The sequence below is a fragment of the Xenopus laevis genome, chromosome 3L (genome assembly GCF_017654675.1).
Source record: "Xenopus laevis strain J_2021 chromosome 3L, Xenopus_laevis_v10.1, whole genome shotgun sequence".
In the NCBI taxonomy this organism is placed as follows: Eukaryota; Metazoa; Chordata; class Amphibia; order Anura; family Pipidae; genus Xenopus; species Xenopus laevis.
Window position 1 is genome coordinate 73468323 of NC_054375.1, and position 19326 is coordinate 73487648.

General features: G+C 38.8%; 1 protein-coding gene across 1 annotated transcript; it reads right to left on the reverse strand.

Moving 5' to 3' along the window:
• Positions 1 to 4074: 4074 nt before the first annotated feature.
• bmt2.L (base methyltransferase of 25S rRNA 2 homolog L homeolog) lies at positions 4075 to 16403 on the reverse strand. Its single transcript, XM_041586396.1, has 5 exons — positions 15993 to 16403; positions 11591 to 11732; positions 10220 to 10372; positions 6639 to 6747; positions 4075 to 4888 (listed from the first exon to the last, which is right to left on the reverse strand). Exons 1-5 carry the CDS (start codon positions 16162 to 16164, stop codon positions 4262 to 4264), a joined length of 1203 nt encoding a protein of 400 aa, XP_041442330.1. The 5' UTR covers positions 16165 to 16403; the 3' UTR covers positions 4075 to 4261.
• Positions 16404 to 19326: the final 2923 nt, after the last annotated feature.

The window sequence follows — 19326 nt, forward strand, 5'->3', positions numbered from 1 at the left end:
TGAGATACAGGACAGGTTTCATTCAATGCTTATAAAGCTACAATGCGCAGAAATCAGCTGCTTCATTTATTAAGGTGGTTATTTCTTTAAGGTTTGAGTTGTGTTTTCCACGAAAATTTGAGTTTGAGGTTATTTTTCAGTAAAAAAATCACAGTTTCAAGTTAATAAGAAAAACTCAAATTTTTCAAGATTGATTATACTCCGACCCTGGGAATAGCTTGACTCCAAAAATCCACCATCTAAAACCCGTCAAGGTCATGTTGGAGTCAGTGGCAGAGGTCCCTTGAACCATTTGAAGATGTTAGCCTTCATGATGTAAACATTATTTTGGTGGGTTTCACTCGAAAACTCAATCAATTCGAACACTTTTTTTTTTTGCCGAAAACTTGATTAATTAGAGTTTTTGGGTTTCGCTACTGGAACTCAATCAAGGTTTTTCAATTCAAGTTTTCTTAAAATAGAAAACCGTTTGAGTAGTGAGTACATATATAAAAAGCTCTTACATTTGACCTTTGATAAATAAAATTAGTAGGAAATTATATATTACATGGGATGCTTATATCCAATAAAGCAAGAGGCTGCAGCTTTAAATAAGCATTTTACTTCCTGAGCTTAGTTTGTACAGTAGATGCTAAATTGCATCTTGTACCTGTAGCAACTAGGGATGCAGTGAATCCAGGATTCGGCCTTTCAGCAGGATTCAGCCGAATCCTTCTGCCTGGCTGAACCGAATCCTAATTTGCATATGCGAATTAGGGGTGGGGAGGGAAATTGTGACTTTTTGTCAGAAAACAAGGAAGTAAAAAATGCTTTCCGCTTCCCATCCCTAATTTGCATAGGCAAATTAGGGTTCGGATTCGGTTTGGTATTCGGCCGAATCCAAAATAGTGGATTTGGTGCATCCCTAGTAGCAACTAATTATATTTTTCAAGTTGCAGTAGATGGATTCAAATTAATTTCTGATTAGCTGCTAATGGCACTGTTGTCATTAAGGATGCACTGAATCCAGGATTCGGTCAGGAATCATCCAAATTGGAATCGTCACACAAACAAGGCAGTAATCAAAATGTTTTACCACTTGCGCAGTCCTCATCAGTCCTTTACAATTTAGGGGTTAGATGCAGTTTGGTATTCATCCAAATCTTTCACAAAGGATTCTGTGCATCCCTAGTTGCCAGTGTTGCTACTCTAATCTAAAAAGAAAACATTGTAAACACTTTTTTTTCCTAATAAAGTGACATTTTATTAGAAACAAAGAAATAAAGGTTGCAAATGAACAAAAAAACATTTCTTCTAATGGTACCATATACCTTTATAAGGCTTGACATTGCATGAAATATTTAGCTTGAAACAAATGTGAAAAATAAACTAACAGTAAAATAATTAGCTTACATGAATACAAAGTTAAAACAAAATATGTATTAGTTCAAAGATTCAGCAAGGCATCATAAATGAATAAAACAACTTTGTTCTACAGTGTCTAGAGATTGCTGCTTAGCCAATATCTAGATGATATGTACCTGTGCAAATCCTTAACAGTGCAGAAAAACCTTCATACAAGGATCTGAAATCAAGTGTATTAAAGTAAAACTTTGCAGCGACTAAATCTATGGTCAGGCTATGGTCCGTTTCAAAACCAATGTAAGGACAAAGTACAGCTACCAGACTAGTTGTACTGTGACACTGCAACATAAGGGGGCAGCTGAAAAATTAAGCGGAGACAACTCTGGAGACCATGCTGCTTCCCCCTTCCCCTCAGGCATGTTACAAAACACCTGTAACTAAGGTATATTTTCTTAAAGTGGATCTAAATGCCAACATTTGAATTGGTGTAAAGTTTTTCAGAGCAGTCCCCTGGGCACTTTTACAATTTATATTTATCTTTGGTTTTGTGATATTCGCAGTGTTATACTGCTAGGAAGGCATGGCTCAACAGCTCTCTCGTAAGGCCCAGAATGTCATCAACTCCGTCTAGGCACTTCCTTCATTCAGTTAACCCTAAGATTGCCAACTCCCCATTGAGAGAAAAGCCTGATATTAACAGTCTAAAGCTAATTTTCAGAAAACATAGAAAATAAACACAAATTGCTAAAGTGATCAGAGATGCTCCCTAATTAAATCTACATCAGTTTATTTTTTGGATTTTGTTTCCACTAATGCATATTCAGTGTGATTTCTGAGCACACTGGTTCTTCTTATAGATGCAATGGATTTCCCTGCAGTATAGGGCATACTATGTATGGTATCTTTGTTTATGGGTTATGAGGAATCCTGGGCAAAGCATAGGATATGGAGTGTGAGATTTATTGTATGCAATAGCTATTCTTCCAGTGTTATCACATTATGACAGTGGACTGCTTATCAGTGATATGAGGAAGATTGTGGTAAATCTGTCAGATCCAGAAAGCTTTATGCCAAAGGGAGTTAAGTGTTGCTGTGCCTGCAATGACTGTAGCAGTCAACAATAATGAAATTGACGGTCATGCCTTAAGAAATGTTGTATTAAGGAAAGGTGAGCTCAGAAATGTGTTTAATACTAGAGGCTAGGCATTTGGACCACAAAAGTGTTTAGAATGGTCAGTGTGTCCATAGAAGTTTGGAGTAAATAAAGAGAAAAAAAAATGGATTCAAAGGTGGATTTTAAACAACACTTTGTGCAAAGTTTGATAGATTTGTGATCTTTACATTTTACCATTGCACTCAAAAGCCACAGAACACATCTCACATTTATGCAACACAGCTGCAATGTCCCCACCATCCCATTTAGTGAACAGGTCTCCTTTGTTGCATGTTGAAGACATATAACCTAATCTAGGAATGCTCAGATCTTTGTGTGCGTCTCTTAAATCGTGGGCCTTCTTGGTTTATTAAAGGGATACTGTCATGGGAAAAAAATTTTTTTTCAAAATGAATCAGTTAATAGTGCTGCTCCAGCAGAATTCTGCACTGAAATCCATTTCTCAAAAGAGCAAACAGATTTTTTTATATTCAATTTTGAAATCTGACACGGGGCTAGACATTTTGTCAATTTCCCAGCTGCCCCATGTCATGTGACTTGTGCCTGCACTTCAGGAGAGTAATGCTTTTTGGCAGGCTGCTGTTTCTCCTTCTCAATGTAACTGAAGGAGTCTCAGTGGGACATGGGTTTTTACGATTGAGTGTTGTTCTTAGATCTACCAGGCAGCTGTTATCTTGTGTTAGGGAGCTGTTATCTGGTTACCTTCCCATTGTTCTTTTGTTTGGCTGCTGGGGGGAAAAGGGAGGGGGTGATAATCACTCCAACTTGCAGTACAGCAGTAAAGAGTGATTGAAGTTTATCAGAGCACAAGTCACATGACATGGGGCAGCTGGGAAATTGACAAAATGTCTAGCCCCATGTCAGATTTCAAAATTGAATATAAAAAAATCTGTTTGCTCTTTTGAGAAATGGATTTCAGTGCAGAATTCTGCTGGAGCAGCACTATTAACTGATTCATTTTGAAAAAATTTTTTTTTCCCATGACAGTATCCCTTTAAGTTGCGTGTGTCTCAAAAGTGGCACAGTGGAGCAGTGTAGTGATTTCTAGTAAATGGAACAATACAAAGACCCTCAAAGCTACAAATGTAATTAGGGAAGTCTCAGAAAGATAAAAAGAGAAGGACCAAGTGAAGATGGCCATATACTCCACATTTGTATGGTCAGTTTCTATTGACCTGTTTGTTATGGCCAACAGCATGAATAATTGGAAATGAAGAACAGTGAGGTGTGCACTTGCCAACATGGTGCGTCTGCAGATAAAAATTTTCAGATCATTTGCGATCTGACAGAATTGGTCAAAACTGGCCAGACTGCTTGATCAAATCTGATTTAATACTGGTTATCGGTAAAGTCAACAGCCACTTAAGGGATTAGGAATAAGCCAAAAGATTTTAAATGTTAGAAAAGTTTTAAAATGCCAGGAAAAAACGTTTCATATCACAGAGAAACCTTATCCTCTCCAAAACTGTTTACTAACAAGTATAGCTGCTGTGCTAAAGTGACTGGAAAAGTAACATGGAATAAACAAGCAAGAATCTGGGAAGTCATGCCAAAGCTCACAAAACTGGTCAAACCTATTTATTGCAACATGAAACCTCAAACAGGAACTTTTAACTATTATTACAGTGTACGTGCAGTTAAGGTATAATTAGGACTTCTAAACCCTTTAAAATATCTAGATTGATTTCTGCCCCAGGATAGAGGCTTTTTGGCATCCAAGTCACAAAGGCTTTGAGAGTTATCCTATGTTAGCAGAAGTATAGGATCTTCAAACTCATAGAAAGGCATTGTGCTGTTGTGACTCTCTCCAGAGTCGGAGTCGTATGGAGTGTCTGGTAGTTCTGTAAAACCACATGCAAGTTGTTCATCTTCAAGTTCTGATCGGGCGCAGCAAGGGCTGAAATGATCCTCTTCTCCGTCATAATTAAAATCCTGAGGGATGTAAAGCATATCTGGATAATTCCTAGTAAGCAAATCACTTGTAGTTTTTAGCGAAGTTTTTCTAAATGCCATGAGATGCATGTGTGAAAATTTGGAGTAGGTCATGCGTCTAAAGCCAAGAGACTCAATAGCAATTTTCCAGCTCTTCATCATCACAGCGTGTCGATTTTGATGTGAAGAATCTGGTGTTATAATGAGCAGCAAACCATTCAAAGTAAGAAGTTCATGGGCCTTTTTACAGCAAATCCAGCGCTGGTAAGGTGAAGGAAAGTAAGAAAGAAGTAATGAAAAGACTATAACATGGAAAAGTTCAGTGGGTAAGTAATCAATGGGACTTGATAGTTGTTTCAGAAAGGCATCAATTGCATCTGGTGCAAGCTGAAGTGGCCTCTGAATCTGCAGGTTCAAGAAGTCACACTTGAAAACAGTCTAAAAGAAAAATAAAAAACATTAAAGCCAAGTATAAAGAACATGCTCAACAGTTATCTGAATGATCAAGTCTTATTATGGTTTCCACAAATGCCGTCCTTTTGATGAAAGCGACAGGGCAAAGTAAAATATATATTCTTCTTCAACTGGCTTTGTTTTGTGCAGATAAAACTAGGAATTTGCTTCATGCAGAGGTTGACATTTTATTCAGTGATACAAATAAACCACACAGCAAGACAGTACTTTAGGCATGGTTCTAATAAATGGAGACAGCAAAAAATAGAATGCAAGTATCTCCTTCTGAAGTAGATACTACTTAACTTCATAATCCGCAAAACATTTCTCTGCATAAAAGGGGATTGAAACCTATGAACACACCAGTTACAATGAGCCAATTAAGACCTGACCTGAGCAGGACTCATGGGCCTATCAACTGTGCAAACTGAGTGTTTGCTTATGTGCAGTTACACAGGGGATGCAAACCAATGTCATTTTCTGACCTTTCCAAAACTTTCAAACACACAGTTAAAAGAATAGATTCTAACTACAAGGTTTGACAGAAGGGTCTAAAACAGTCTAAGCCAGTGTACTGTATTTCATTTAACCCCTGCACAAGTGATATGTTAATATTATTTAAGTATTATAAAAGTACTGGATACTGGAATGCTACAAGACTTCACATTGTTATTGATACAATGAGAGAAAAGAATAATATTGGGACAGCCTTAACTTCCTATATTTTCCTGAAAAAAAAAAAAATGGCACAGCATCCCAATGATTTTTAAACCAGAAAATGATACCAGGTAGCTTTGCAAAAGACAGGAAATAACAAAAGGTTCCTCCCAGTCTCTGCATCTATGAAAAAGTCCCGAGCAGAAGCATGGTTAAATGCAAGTGCAAAGCAAAATAAAGCCCTCTGCCAAGCTGGGCAACAAAAGGAAAATTTTACACCTAAACTCGTCTTAAAAGAAAAAAACTCCAGCACAACAGAGTGAGCTGAGGGGTAACCCCAATAATCAAGCAAAATGTTGTATTGATGTTTAGAAGGTTCCTTATTTCATTGAGATGAAGCTTACACTAATTCATTTTTCATCATAATACCCATTTAATCCAGTCACCTTTTTTTTTTTCAAGATATCTTCCCTTTAAGAATAAAATGAAAAATGTGTTTGTACGGTTTAGCTAAATAGCATGTTATAAAGGACAAAGAAAGGTAAATCAATAGGGTTACCAATTTTAAAGGCACTCCCCCAGTAATCAAAAGCACGGACCCTCTGTGAGGGGAGGGGGTGGGGATAAAAAAAAGCAGACATGCCCAGCCTAAGTAATAGCTGTGAAATGAATGGTGTCGTGACTTCTTAGCTTGGTACCACAGACAAATGCATCTATGGGTAATGGCACATGGTTATTTGCAGCCCACAGTTAAATCTGCACTACAGTGGACGACAAACCTCCTAAATTTAGCTTGCCATAAGAATAACGTTACGATTGGATCAAGTAAAACATACTTGTGGCTCGGGGTGACAAATGTGTGTGCCATTACCCTAGTGAATGCAGAACCAGAAAGTAGTTAATTTTGCAACACAAAGCGGTTTCATATTCTTGTTCAGTGCAAATAAATAATCAAAATATATACAAAAAATATTTTGTCATGATATAATTTTGGGGCAAATTCAAAACTAATACAAATTATAAGTAAAGACTTAAAATGATTTTAATGGAGCCGCTGCAAAAAATCAAAGCAGATTACCTCAACAGCAGGAACAATATCAATGCCAACAGCCAAAAAATCTTCATATTTCAAAAAGGGATTATAGCAGCTGCCAACATCAAGCAATCTTATCTTGCCAGTCATATATCTGAAAATGAATTTTTTGTAATAACATTTTTATGAATATAGCAGGAATTAGTAGCAAGAAACAAAACAGATTTCTTAGAATAAATTCAGCCTTAATTCAATTCAATAGTTTTGCATCAAAGGCAATAGAACCCAAGAAACCTTATTCATACAAATGGTCTTTTTAAAAAACATCAATAAACAGTCTAGATGTTCTCTTTAAATTGGAGACTTAAATATAAATAGTGCAGAATAGAGATGTGCGTTTTGGGTGAAACCCGCACCCGCCCCACCCAACTTCCTGCTTCCATTTTAAGACCCGCCGATGACGACACAAAAGGGACAGGGCAAGAGGTGCACGTCTTTAAAAAATCAAGCAGGAAGCCGGCAGTAATGGGGGATGGGCGGGGAGAGCAGGAAGAAAAGCTCAACTCGGACCCGCCTGCCACCCGCAAATGGAGGTGCGGAGTTGGCCCGAACCCGCCTTGATCCGTGGGTATCGGCAGAACTATATGAGGAGCTACTCAAAAGGTTTTATTTACACAGCACATGATCTTCAAACTGCCACAGACTGTCCCCTCAAAATGAATCCGTTAATAGTGCTGCTCCAGCAGAATTCTGCACTGAAATACATTTCTCAAACGAACAAACAGATTTTTTTATATTCAATTTTGAAATCTAACATGGTGCTAGACATATTGCCAATTTCCCAGCTGCCCCAAGTCATGTGACTTGTGCTCTGATAAACTTCAATCACTCTTTACTGCAAGTTAGAGTGATATCGCCCCCTCCCTTTTTCCCCCCAGCAACCAAACAAAAGAACAATGGGAAGGTAACCAAATAACAGCTCCGTAACACAAGATAACAGCTGCCTGCTCAATAGTAAAAACCCATGTCCCACTGAGACACATTCAGTTACATTGAGAAGGAAAAACAGCAGCCTACCAGAAAGAATTTCTCTCCTAAAGTGCAGGCACAAGTCACATGACTGGGGGCAGCTGGGAAATTGACAAAATGTCTTGCCCCATGTCAGATTTCAAAATTGAATACAAAAAAAAACCTATTTGCTCTTTTGAGAAATGGATTTCAGTGCAGAATTCTGCTGGAGTATCACTATTAACTCATGCGTTTTGAAAAAGACATGTTTTCTGATGACGGGATCCCTTTAAAGGGGACCTGTCACCCGAAAAAATTATTATTTTATCACATTTGTCAAGCAAAATAAACTTTATTTACACTATATAAATTATTTGAATATTGTTTCTTTCGGTCTGGGGATTCATAATTATAGCAAGCAGGCAGGCAGGCACCATTTTGTGGACACTGTTATTAAGACAAGCCTTGGATCATCTCAGAATCTTGTTTGTACATCAGAATGGGGGACATGATTTCCATCTCAATGCCCTGGCTAAACAATTAAATGGTACAGAAAAAGGGGGAATGCGTGGAGATCAGTGATATCTAGGAAGTGCTGAATGGAAAGTAATTGCCTGCCCCGCCTCTATGCCGAAGGCATAGAGGAGGGGCAGACAATATTTGATTGACAGCTGAGATTTTTAAATGAGTTTACAACAGCTATGAATGCTTTAATTAAAAAAACGAATTTGGATTTCATGTTTCATTTGAAAAGACCTTTTATTTTACAGCTTTTTATGTCTGGCTGACAGGTCCACTTTAAAGAATAAAAACACGTTTAAACTACAAAGAATCTCAGACTCTACATAGCCTAATAGTATTGCATAAGTTGTAATCTTCTAAGTATTTTACACATATCTTTTTTTAAAGAGATGGGATTATAACTCTGACTTTAATACGGACACTCAATATATGGATGATTGGTAACTGAATCAACTTTACAGTGCCTGGCAGAATAGAAATGAATATAGCAGTACCAGAGATAGCCACTGATCAGTCCTGCAGCAGCAATTTCATAGCTTCTTTTAGAAATGTACGGTAACACTGCCATAGCAAATCTGCCAGATTTTATGTGACCTCTACAGCAGAATATTGCATTTTAATTTCTTTGATAAAGGATGGTGTTACTCATCCTTTAATTGAACAGTTCCGTGTAAAAATAAAAACTGTCTAAATAGATAGGCTGTGCAAAATAAAAAAATGTTTCTAATATAGTTAGTGAAAAATGTAATGTATAAAGGCTGGAGTGAACAGATGTCTAATATAATAGCCAGAACACTACTTCCTGTTTTGCAGTTCTCTAACTCTTGAGTTAGTCAGCGACTTGAAGGGGGGCCACATGGTACATTTCTGTTCAGTGAGTTTGTAATTGACCCTCAGCATTCAGCTCAGATTCAAAAGCAACAGTTATGACCCATGTGGCCCCCCTCAAGTCACTGTGGTTGTTGCCTGGTAACCAATCAGTGGAAACCAAGAGAGATGCTCTTAGTGTTCTGTTATGTTAGACATCCAGTCACTCCAGCCTTTATACATTACATTTTAGCTAACTAGCTATATTAGAAACATTTTTTATTTTGCACAGCCTATTTACCCAGTTTTTTTTTTTACTGAACAATTCCTTTAAAAGGAATTGTTCAGTATAAAAACTGGATAAATAAAATAAAAAAATGTTTCTAATATAGTTAGTTAGGCAAAATGTTATCTGTAAATGGAGTGACTGGATGTCTAACATAACAAAACACTACTTCCTGCTTTGCAGCTCTCTTGGTTTCCACTGATTGGTTACTAGTCAGTAACCAATCGGTGACTTGGGGGAGGGCCATATGGGTCATAAAGGTTGCTTTTGAATCTGACCTGCATGCTAAGAATCAATTGCAAACTCACTGAACAGTTATGTCCCATGTGGACCCCCTTCAAGTCGCCGACTACCTCAGAGTCAGAGAGCTAAAAAAGCAGGAAGTTGCATTCTGTTCTGTTATGTTAGACATCCAGTCACTCCAGCCTTTATACATTACATTTTTGTCTAACTATATTAGAAACATTTTTTATTTTGGGCAGGCTATTAATCCAGTTTTTATTTCCACACCAAACTGTTCCTTTAAGCATATGACAGTAGTCATATGTGAGTTGTAACTACGTGACCCAGCTCTGACTGCTGTATCCAATCTGCAGTGTACAAAATGTGCCAGATTTCATGTGACCTCAAAAGCAAAGCAGCAGTACTGTAAGCAATCAAAATATGCAGGGTTGAAATGAAGTCATTCAGTATATAAAAAAAAAATGAAGTCATGAAAATCTTACAAAATAGGTAATCTAACTGGGCTTGCATTGGTAAACATGCAAAGTTGTGTGTAACATAATATTTGCTTTTATTCACATACTTGAGCATTCGTGACACTGCCTCATAAAAGAAGCATACAAAACTGTAAATAGAGGTCATCATATTGCTTTACCCACATCTCATAACCAACATCTCGTTAAAAAAAAAAGTGGAACTCAATGTTTTTAGGCAGAAGTAGCACATAAGGTTTTATACATATACTATTAATCATTGAAGGCAAAGGCATCTAAGAACTTACTCATCATTCAGGGGTTTAATACTTGGAACACCGAAATCAGAAACTCCAGCTTCTGCATGGCTTGAAGACTGCAGCTTATTTAAAGCATCTCTTTTTGCATCTTTTTCTAATGCTTTCTTCTTTCCCCCGTTGAAAAAATATTCTTGACAAACACTGTCGATGACACAAGAACCAAATATACATCTATTATCCTTCTATAAAAATCTACTTCAAAGGGCAGTGGGACAAAGGGAATTGTGATAATCTGGCCCACTCATTATGAATCATAGTGAAAAAATTCCCCTCCCCTTTGAAAAGCAATTTGCCGTTTGGATGAACAGGAAAAATACTTCTCTATAGTGCAGTGAGACATTATTATCAAATAGAAACTTGCAAACCAAGTTTCCTGAGCTACAAACTGGTTAATGACTATACAGGTATGGGATCCCTTATACAGAAACCCGTTATCCAGCTCCGAATTCCGGAAAGGACGTCTCCCACAGACTCCATTTTATCCAAATTTTTAAAAATGATTTCCTTTTTCTCTGCAATAATAAAACAGTACCTTGTATTTGATAATAAGATATAATTGATCCTTAAATTAAAGCAAAACCGACCTATTGGGTTTTTTTCATGTTTGCATGATTTTTTAGTAGACATGGTATGAATATCCAAATTACAGAAAGATCTGTTATCCGGTAAACCCCAAGTCCTGAGCATTCTGGATAACAGGTCTCACAGCTTACTTTTGAGAGGCAACTGTCCAATCACCTGACCTGAATTTTTATCTCTGTGAAGTTATGAAAGTAGTGCAAATGTTGAAACTTACATCTCCTTGTGTCTCAATAGCCAAAAGGACAGTCATGTTAATAAAGCAAGACTTCTGGGTGTAAATCATATGGCAGTGGTGGTGCTCATATTCTATTAAATAAATATTGCTCTAACTGGTTGATCACCATTAAAGTGACAGCAACAACTTACAACTTTTTTATAAACATGTCAGGATCATAAAAAGTGTTCTTGACAGGCTAAAGCATCTGGCATCTCCAGTATACTGAGTCATTGTACTGCCCACCAAGCATAGTGTAATGGGAGATGGCCAAGCAAATCTGGTATAGGTATGTAACAGCACATGAGCAGGAGGCATGAGATTACATTTACAGAAGCAGAAAACGATGATTGGAATAGGGCAGAAAATGCAACATAAAGAACTGGTGATTATTGCATCTTGAGTACATAGGCAAAAAAAATACAGTTTTGGAGCTAAAGAGAAATAGTCTTTGGATAAATAACAGAATGACTCATGCTATACAGTTTCCAGCTGAAAAATAATATTCTTCACTGAGGCAGTGACTTTATTTCAGGTAAAGTGCTGCTGTATTTTAGACTTACCCGAGGCACCATTCAATGCGGCCTTCCCCTTCACATTTCTTTGCCCAGTGATTATCTGCCAAGGCTTTCATTGCAACAGCATATTCACACAACCTTCCATCATCTTTACAGTGCTCCAGCCAGATTTTCTCAAAGTCTCCAGCTAAAAGAAGAATCAAAGACACGACAAAACTAACAGTTAAACTAACAGTAACAGCAAATGGTGAAGCAACATTATTTATGTTAGATAAGCAATTAGGACTTGGAGTTTAGTCTGTTATTTGTTGTGGCAGCCCCCATGGCTTTATATGAGCTTGCTCCCTTAAACTCTAGTAGTGGGTCTGTATAAATACAACACCACATTGTAATCAAAAAGAAACAAAAACAACTATCAAACTTACACATGAAAGATAATAGTTGAAACGTCACATTTTACCATATTTAAAATAAATTAATTAATACTATTTTTTCTCAAGAAGAATCCATTTGCCCCTTTCGTCATAATTTTTATCATTCTTAATTTATCAGGATGATTGGCTTCTCAATGGGGGGGGGGGTTCTGTAATAAAAAAGGCACTAACTTTGCCCAGGAGTAGTAACCAATAAGTTGTTTGCTTTTAAATAGGTGACCGGTAAATGCTACCTGCTGATTGGTTGCTATAGGTTACTGCTCCTGGGCAAACGTGTCGCCTTTTTATAAACAACCCCCTATTGAGAGGCCAATCATCCTGATAAATTAAGAATGATAAAAAGTATGACACAAGGGGCTAATGGATCCAAAGTCCATCAGATACAAACAGCTGCATTGGAAACACACCAACAATTTCACAAACACACACTTCCATGGCATTGCAGATAAATAAAGGACGTGATGGTTCTCATTAGTTATACTAAAGCTGCAACATTCTAATCACATACTGTGAGAAGGTTCATCTCACATGCAGACTGTAATTTTCATCTTTCAGCTGATACATCGAGTCAAGAGTGAGTTTATTGTCATTTCATCCATATACGTTTGTACAGTACACAGTGAAATAAAACAACGTTCCTCTAGGACCATGGTGCCACACACACACACAACATAGATGTACTGGAAAACAGACAAAAAGTGCAAGTGCAAAAATATGCAACTCCTGCAAGACAGGACAGCCTAGTGCAGGGACAGGACAAGACAGTGCACACTCAGCAGATGTAATATGTTAATTTAATAATGTTAAACGTCAGACATGATGGGTGTATCATTGTGATATGATAGTAGTAAGAACATGATAAAGTGCAGATGTGCTCATAGAGAACAATTGTATCCAATGGCTATTTATTTATACAATAAGGTCAGATGGAGTGTGAGTGTGAGAGAGATCTGTCTGGTCCCTGAGTATTCAGGAGCCTTATGGCTTGGGAGAAGAAACTGTTACAGTCTGGTAGTGAGGGCCCTAATGCTTCTTGACCTTTTTCCAGAGTGTGAACAGTGAGTGTGAGGGGTGTGTTGGATCAGCCACAATGCTGGTGACTTTTATAGATGCAGCGAGTGGTGTAAATGTCTGTGACGGAAGGTAGAGAGACACCTATGATCTTCTCTGCTGTCTTTACTGTTCTCTGTAGGGTCTTGCGCTCCATGACAGTGCGGTTCCCAGCCCAGACAGTGATACAACTGCTCAGGATGCTCTCGATAGTCCCTCTATAGAAGGTTTTGAGTATGGATGGTGGGAGATGGGATTTCCTCAGCTTGCGCAGGAAGTAGAGGCGTAGTTGGGCTTTCTTGGCTAAGAAGCTGGTGTTGTGGGACCAGGTGAGGTTCGCCACATAGGCTTCTCAGACAGTCTAATTTAAGCAAGTTTCCCAAAGTTCAGCGAGATTTGGGATTTAAAGGGCATGTTAACCTTTAAATTTGCGTACCAAATGTCACAAATAGTAAGAGTAATAACCTTAAAACACCTTTGCACATGTTCATTGTTATTTATTATGGCCTTTAAACAGATTATCCTTTCTAATTATCCCGGTCTATTTAAAGGGAAACTGTAAACTCCCACTTCTACAGTCAGTAACCACAAGGTTGACTGAAAGGCTAGCACTCTAATTGCTAGCACAGACATGGTATGTAATATCCAGAAAGACTGGACCTGGAAAAGCAGTCAATGTACCAGGCATCGACTTAAAAGGGTGGTTCACCTTTAAAGGGGAACTCCACACAAACATAAAGAGATACGGACATCAGAAAATAACCTTTTTTATCATCTAGCGTACCATTGTCTTTGAATGCAATTTATAATTTTGCCATAAAAGTATTTGCCTGATGCTTTTACATTACCCATCTGATCCCCTATGTTCCTTTATGTTGTGTTTGTGCAGCAGCAGTCTGTAAAGGTGGCCATACACGGGCCGATAAAAGCTGCCGACAGACCGTGTCGGCAGCTTATTGGCCCGTGTATGGGGGCCCCCGACGGGCTTCCCCGATCGAGATCTGGCCGAAAGTCGGCCAGATCTCGATCGGATGGGATTAAAAATCCCGTCGGATCGCGGCCGCATCTGTTCGTTGATGCGGTCCTGCGATCCGACCGCCCGTTTGGCGAACGCTAGGATCCGATCGTTGGGCCCTAGGGCCCACGATCGGATCAGCCCGATATTGCCCACCTCAAGGTGGGCATATCGGAGGGAGATCCGCTCGTTTGGCGACATCGCCAGACGAGCGGATCTATCCGTGTATGGCCACCTTTAGGATTAGAAACTCTAACTGACAGGTTAAGAAGAGACAGTCAGGTTGGCAAAACAGTCAGGTTTAGGAACTTCAAGTAACAATTACTTACAAAAGCAGAACTATCAACGATAAACAAACAACATTACCTATTAGGTAACTTTTGATGTCGATTAATATTTTGAAAAGAAAAGTTTGTCAGTATCACTTTAAACTTTTTGAAAAGTAAACATAATTTCAAGCAACTCTGCAATATACAGTTAAAAAAATATGCAGACTTTATGATTTTTAATGGTTTGGAACAGTTCCCAGCTTTTAAGCCTTGCCCCCTGATTTCTTGCTGATCTGTCTGACTACTTTGCTGAGCTGGCTGACTACTTTTACTTTGTATCAACAGCCAGCTGTCCTCAGCCTGCATCCTCCAAGCCCCACAATTCCCTACACACTTGATTTCAATAAGGAACAGAACATCACATTGCAATGCGGGTTGTGGGTTATGTAGTTCCTGCATGTTGTTTATAAGCTGTGGAGACGTTGTTACAATTTGTAACATCAGTAGTCCCTCATTCCCTGCCAGGATTTCAAATGATGCAGAAAGAGAAGAACTGTTAAACAGCTGGATTTCAGCATAGAAAATGCCATTTATTCATACTTTTTGAAGAAACAGGTAACTGTGATGTGTATATTAGGGGTTTCTGTGTTATGTGGGCCTCTTTATCAAACTTTGGTTTGGAAGCCGGAGTTCCCCTTTAAGTTAACTTTTAGTTACTTAAGTTAACTTTTAGTTATGTTAAAGAAATGGCCAATTCTAAGTGACTTTTCAACTGGTCTTTTTTCTATTTATTAGTTTAATTATTTGCCTTCTTCTTCTTCAGACTCTTTACAACTTTCAAATAGGGGTCACTGACTCCATCTAACAAACAATGCTCTGTAAAGCTACACGTTGTGTAGTTACTGCTACTTTTCATTACTCATCTTTCTTTTCAGCTGCTCTCATAATTATATTCCAGCCGCTTATTGGTTGCTAGGGTAATTTGGACCCTAGCAACCAGATTGCTCAAAATGCAAAGCTGCTGAATAAAAAGCAAAATAACTCAAAAGCCTTTCGCGGCCAGCGGTGTTGTATTGTACAGAAATGAAGATTTTATGTTGTGGCAGTTTCGATATTCCCAGAAAATGATTTCCATATTGATCCCACATCTGTATTATTTGTATTGCATCAGAATATATAGTATTTAGTGCCACAAACCATTCAGCACTCCCCCCGAAAAACATGCAACGAGTGCGTGAAACAGGGTCTGAATCATTGCTCCAATAGGGAAGTAGCCAAGAGGTTGTGAGGCTACACTTGGGACTATTTTCTCTCAATACCTTTATATTCAGGCACACTACTGGGCAGTGACACATCTTCTGGGGAAATCAAAAGCCAGGCAGAAAGCTGCCAGAGAAAAAAAAAAAAAGTCTACTCATTCAAAAAAAAAAAAACATAACTGAAAAGAAGTCATAATGTCACTGAGTTTAATTGATACAGCAAATGATACAGCAAATGAATAAAGATATTATACAAAACATCTGAAACCATATCCAGAAATAAGTGGAAAAATAAAGCGGAATGCGACGTGAACAAGTAAAGAGCCGGCAAGCAGGCCAGGGAAGCTATGGGAAGGCAGGGCCATGTACATTATACATTTTGAGTGCTGACGGTACTATATACAGCCCATTCACTTATACCTTTCCGATATTTCTTGCGCAGATCCAGGTGCACTCTCTTCACCACGCCAGACAGCTTCTCTTGCTCCGTCTTTTGTTCGCACACAGAAGGAAAGCCGGACACGAACCTCTCCGCTCTCGCTTTTCCGGGAACGTCCTCCCGGTTGCACCTTGAAGGCAGTACGGCCTCCATGATTCAGCCCCGGCTTACAAGAAGGAAAGCTAAGCCATCCAGGACTCCTTCAACCCACTGCCCAGCGTTAGCAACAGGCGCGTCATCGCGAGAGCCACGACGCTGTTGGTTAAGGGGAAAGTTAAAAATGACACTTTTAACCAATGGAAACAAGATATCCGCGTACGGTCGTCTTTTTCTTAAAGAGACCGCAGCAGGCTGGAGGAGCTGTTTGCAGGGACAAGCAGGCATCTACCCTTTGTTTTCTTGGCAATATCGCCTGAAATGGTCTTTTTAGTTGATATACAATTCATACGATTGTTTCGAGATAATCGTGGTCTCACGATGACGATCAGATCTTTTTAAAACTTTACATCTATGGCCAGCTTAAAACAATTAGCACGCCTCCAGCCCGCCCCTAATGGGTTAACAAAACAACACGATGGCTGCTAGGCACATACTGAGGGAAACCAATTCTAGGACTGTCACAGTGTAGTTCCGCCTTCTCTTTGTTCCAAATTCTGGTACATTTCTATCTGACCAATCACAAATGGAGGGAACCGGCTGTATTCGGCAAATCACAGCGAAGCATTGCATCATCACAAAGAAAAAGGCTTACGTTGCCGCGGGTTATTTTTTTTCTCTCTTACAAAGGTGTTGTGATAGTTGTATTTTGCTGTGTGAGAGGTGATAGGTTTAATTCGATACCAGGTCATTTTTAGCCACGACGAGAGGGACAAAACAATGTAAATTGCGTTCTTTCAAAGTGAATGACCCGCCTGAATGAGATTTATACAAGTTAGTTTGAATATATATATATATATATATATATATATATATATATATATATATATATATATACATATAACTAGATAGGTGCACTCAGATAGCCATGGTGATGCCTAGGTGCTGGAACAAAAATTCATATCTATAAAGCAAAAAACTTCCACACACATAGGTCTTGATAAGTGAAAAAAAGCTGGTAGATTTATTTCAACGTTTCGGCTTACAAACTCAAGCCGGCTTGAGTTTGTAAGCCGAAACGTTGAAATAAATCTACCGGCTTTTTTCACTTATCAAGACCTATGTGTGCGGAAGTTTTTTTGATATATATATATATATATATATATATATATATATATATATATATATATATACCATGTGATGCTAATAATACCTAAAAAATAAAAACACTGCATTTTTCACAATAGTGATAACTATATCAGAAACAACCAAATATGTATAATTTTATGAAGATTTCTGACTTTAAGAGATGAAAGAGAGCAGTACAAAATCCCATTTTCAGAGCACAGCACCAGAAATAAGCATACTCAGAGAGGGGGTGGGTCGGCTTCCTCTGTAAGGGGGGCCGTGAGCAGAAATCACGGGGCCCTGTACAGCAACATTTTCTGGGCCCCCTGGTTCCAGCCCCTCAAGCTCCACAGTAAAAAGGCGACACACACATCAGCACTAAGAACGGTAAACAAAAATTAAAACCACATTGGCGCCAGGGCCCCCCCATAAAGTTTTTAAAAAGAATTGGGAGGTTCAGGCCCCCCTACAAGTTAAAAAAAAATCATTGGTGGTCAGGGCCCCCCTATAAATGAAAAAAAAAACATTGGCACAAGGGCCCCCCCATAACATTTTTAAAAAACATTGGAGGTCAGGCCCCCCTACAAGTTAAAAAAGACTAGCGGTAGCCAGTGGAACAGAGGTTTTCTTCATTGTCCTCTTCTTCAGGTCCAATTGGAGGCTTTCCTGGTTTTCAGATCCAATCGGAGGCTTTTGGCTCTTTGCGCAGCTTCTGGCTCTTTTCCCGGCTTTCGGGAGTTGGGCGGCTTTCGGAAACTTCGGCAGATGCCGGGCTAATTCAGAAAGTTCAGCGCAGCCCGGTACAGTTGTGCCCCCCCCGATGGCATCCCTGTCTGTGGGTGACCCGCAGCTAGGGTTCCCACCTAGGTTGCTTGGGAGTATCGGTTTCTTTAACTAACACATACAAACTGCATATTAAGAAACTAAAACATCTAAAAAATTTATTTGTATATGCTTTACAGTATATCAAGAGCTTAAACATAAAAGGTTTGGTGTGAAACCCCAATAGCAATTATGTCGTTAAACACACAGGGGCGCTACGTCAATGAGGCGAGCTGAGCCGCTCGCCTCAGGCTGCAGCACCAGAGAGGATTCCAGGGGCGGCAAAAAGCCGCTCCTGCACCTTTAAGAGCCGAATTTCTGTTTTTTAAACCAGAAATTCGGCTGTACTATTGCGAGAGAACGCAATTGCGCTCTCCGCAATAGTGTTCCTGCCTCCCCTCCCGACAGTTAAGTTCGCGAGGGGGAGCGGCATTGCAGGCGGCTCCTTCGTCAGAAACGGCGCTGTAAACACCCTGGGTTATTTGTCTGCAATTTTAGCATGTCCCTATGTTTTATCAAGCTACATTTTGGATACATATTTTCAAAGGTTAAAAATGAGTAAGGATTTCCTTGCTCAGCATGTCAACATGTTTCTTCTGCTACTTGGAAAGAGGGCACAAGTAGCATGAAGCTCTGAAGACATTTCAATGAAGTGCAATGATTTTAATGAGATATCTTGCTACCTGGTTCTGTTCATTGAACTGTAATGAATTTAGCTGTCAGCATTCTTTTTCCTTGATTCTTTATCAGAGCGTTTCTGTAGGTTTGTTTGTAGAGAGGAAAGCATTCATGTAAAATATGGGCTGTCCTAGGCATCATGCTGTACTGTGTCATGCTCTAGAAATGCTTCTGTTTGTATGTGATCTTCATAACAGGGGTCTGGCTGTGATCCATACAGTATTTAAACTCTGAAAGTCTAGATTCATTAACTTTGTTGTAATCAGCTTGGGTCTGATGTCTTAATGGAGAGCATCATTAAACTCAGCATGGACAGCTGTAGGCATAAAAAGGCACATCATTTCTACAAATCATTTTTGAAGCAAAGGATTACGTTTTATGTATCAATATACAACCATACAAAATGCAAACCCTGTGGACAAGAATTCCTGTTTTATATTTATTGGACATAAAATTCATTGTTTATCAGATTTTTTTCAACTTAGAAGCATTTTTGCATATTTTATTTTGGACAATATTGCTAAATACAAGAACAAACATTTTATGCTAATAATGCTTATAACAGGATCTATAAATGCCTTTAAAGGGGTT

Excerpts from the sequence above, each read along its gene's own strand:
- bmt2.L (XM_041586396.1), bottom strand. The coding sequence starts at position 16,164 with ATGGAGGCCGTACTGCCTTCAAGGTGCAACCGGGAGGACGTTCCCGGA. Across the intron at positions 10,373-11,590 it reads CGCATTGAATGGTGCCTCGG|TGTTTGTCAAGAATATTTTT; the intron begins GTAAGTCTAAAA and ends TGTCATCGACAG. Across the intron at positions 6,748-10,219 it reads ATTAAACCCCTGAATGATGA|ATATATGACTGGCAAGATAA; the intron begins GTAAGTTCTTAG and ends ATTCATTTTCAG.